Raw genomic sequence first — 1,416 nt, 5'->3', positions numbered from 1 at the left:
TAAGAGACTTCTGCCCCTTCAGGGCAAGCAGAGAGTCATCATGGGAGCCATTCATGACCCATCATTCTCTGAAACCATTGATGGGAACGAGGTACTTCTTAATGAAGATCTCCTAGGTACTTTTAAATCGGGGACTGGAAATTCTAAGAAATGGACTGTATTGGAAGAGGCCTTTAGAAATGAAGATGAGTTTTTTCCACCCCAGTTAGGAAGAAAATCAAAAAGTGCTTTCTACCAAGTGAATGATGATTATTTATTTGCTGCTGGTCAGCCTCAGTCACACAGCCATCTTCAAGAGATAGAAAAATTCATTTCAGCTGACGTGAATAATCCAAAAGGAAATATTTTACAGAACAACTGGAGCCATCAGAGAAGAATGAGGAGAAGAAGCACAAAGCGTAGGAGAGGCCAGATGCTTGATGAATCTGATGACTGGGATGGGCTGTATTCCACAATGTCGAAATCCTTTCTTTACAAGCTTTGGAAAGGGGATGTCTCTTCCAAGATGCTAAACCCTCGACTGCAGAAGGCGATGAAAGATTATTTGAGTACCAATAAGCATGGGGTGCGGTTCAAGGGGAAGCGAAACTCCAAGTTGACAGGAGACCAGCTATTCTGTGAGCTAAAAGAAAGAGTGAATGTGAAAACAATAGATGGCAAGGAGGCTCCCTTCTCCACTCTTGGATGGGAAAAGCACGTTCCCCAAATTCCACTGGTCAAATTATATACACATGGCTTTGGGAGCTGTGCAGTAGTTATGTCTGCTGGTGCAATACTGAACTCCTCTCTAGGGGATGAAATAGGTGGGTGAAATGCATCTATTTGTGTGTGTATATATATGTAGATGTGCGTGTTCATGTTTAAATTTCAGAAGAGTCATGTTTCTCAAGCACAGATCAGTAAAGTCTGGTTGTTCTCTTTCACTAGAGTTGCATGAATGTAAACTAATGGACTTCAGTGAGGCTGTTCCCTTTTAGAACAATATAACTGAAAGGAAAATCAGGCCTGAAGTCATAATCTAATTTAAAGAAAACAATGATGCTTTCATATCATATTATAGCTTGTACTAGGGAGGCAGAACTGGTTTCATCAGATCTGCCATATTCAACATTTGTGTGCAACATGTGTTTATTTCTTCAGCAGATTAGAGCTGTGTTCAGGTTTTATTCTGCAAAGCTGTATTATACTGGTCTTTATTTTGCAGCAGCTCACAACTGCTGTTGTGTGGTTGGCTGAGACATTTGTCTCCATGTCAAGAAGCAGTAGAGTGTCCTCTTCATCTCTTGCTAGTTTAGAGTTCACAGACATAAAGAATTCAGACCCTCAAGTAGCTTCATGCACTGAGATCAAGTCCCCTGGCCTCTTTTCTGAGACTGAATTTAAATGAGTTCAAGTGTGTTCACCCATTGTTTTCCC

At 41.0% G+C, this 1,416-nt stretch overlaps 1 protein-coding gene across 1 annotated transcript; it reads left to right on the top strand.

The window, feature by feature from the left end:
- The first annotated feature begins 6 nt into the window (after positions 1 to 6).
- On the top strand, positions 7 to 811 carry LOC102032813 (beta-galactoside alpha-2,6-sialyltransferase 2-like). The gene has a single exon (XM_005431571.2). The coding sequence runs from the start codon at positions 41 to 43 to the stop codon at positions 809 to 811; it is 771 nt and encodes a 256-aa protein (XP_005431628.1). The 5' UTR covers positions 7 to 40.
- The last annotated feature ends 605 nt before the right edge of the window (positions 812 to 1,416 follow it).

The sequence above is a fragment of the Geospiza fortis genome, unplaced genomic scaffold (genome assembly GCF_000277835.1).
Source record: "Geospiza fortis unplaced genomic scaffold, GeoFor_1.0 C13639528, whole genome shotgun sequence".
NCBI classification, from domain to species: Eukaryota; Metazoa; Chordata; class Aves; order Passeriformes; family Thraupidae; genus Geospiza; species Geospiza fortis.
Note: the sequence above shows the minus strand (reverse complement) of the source record. Positions and strands in the feature narration are given on the sequence as shown.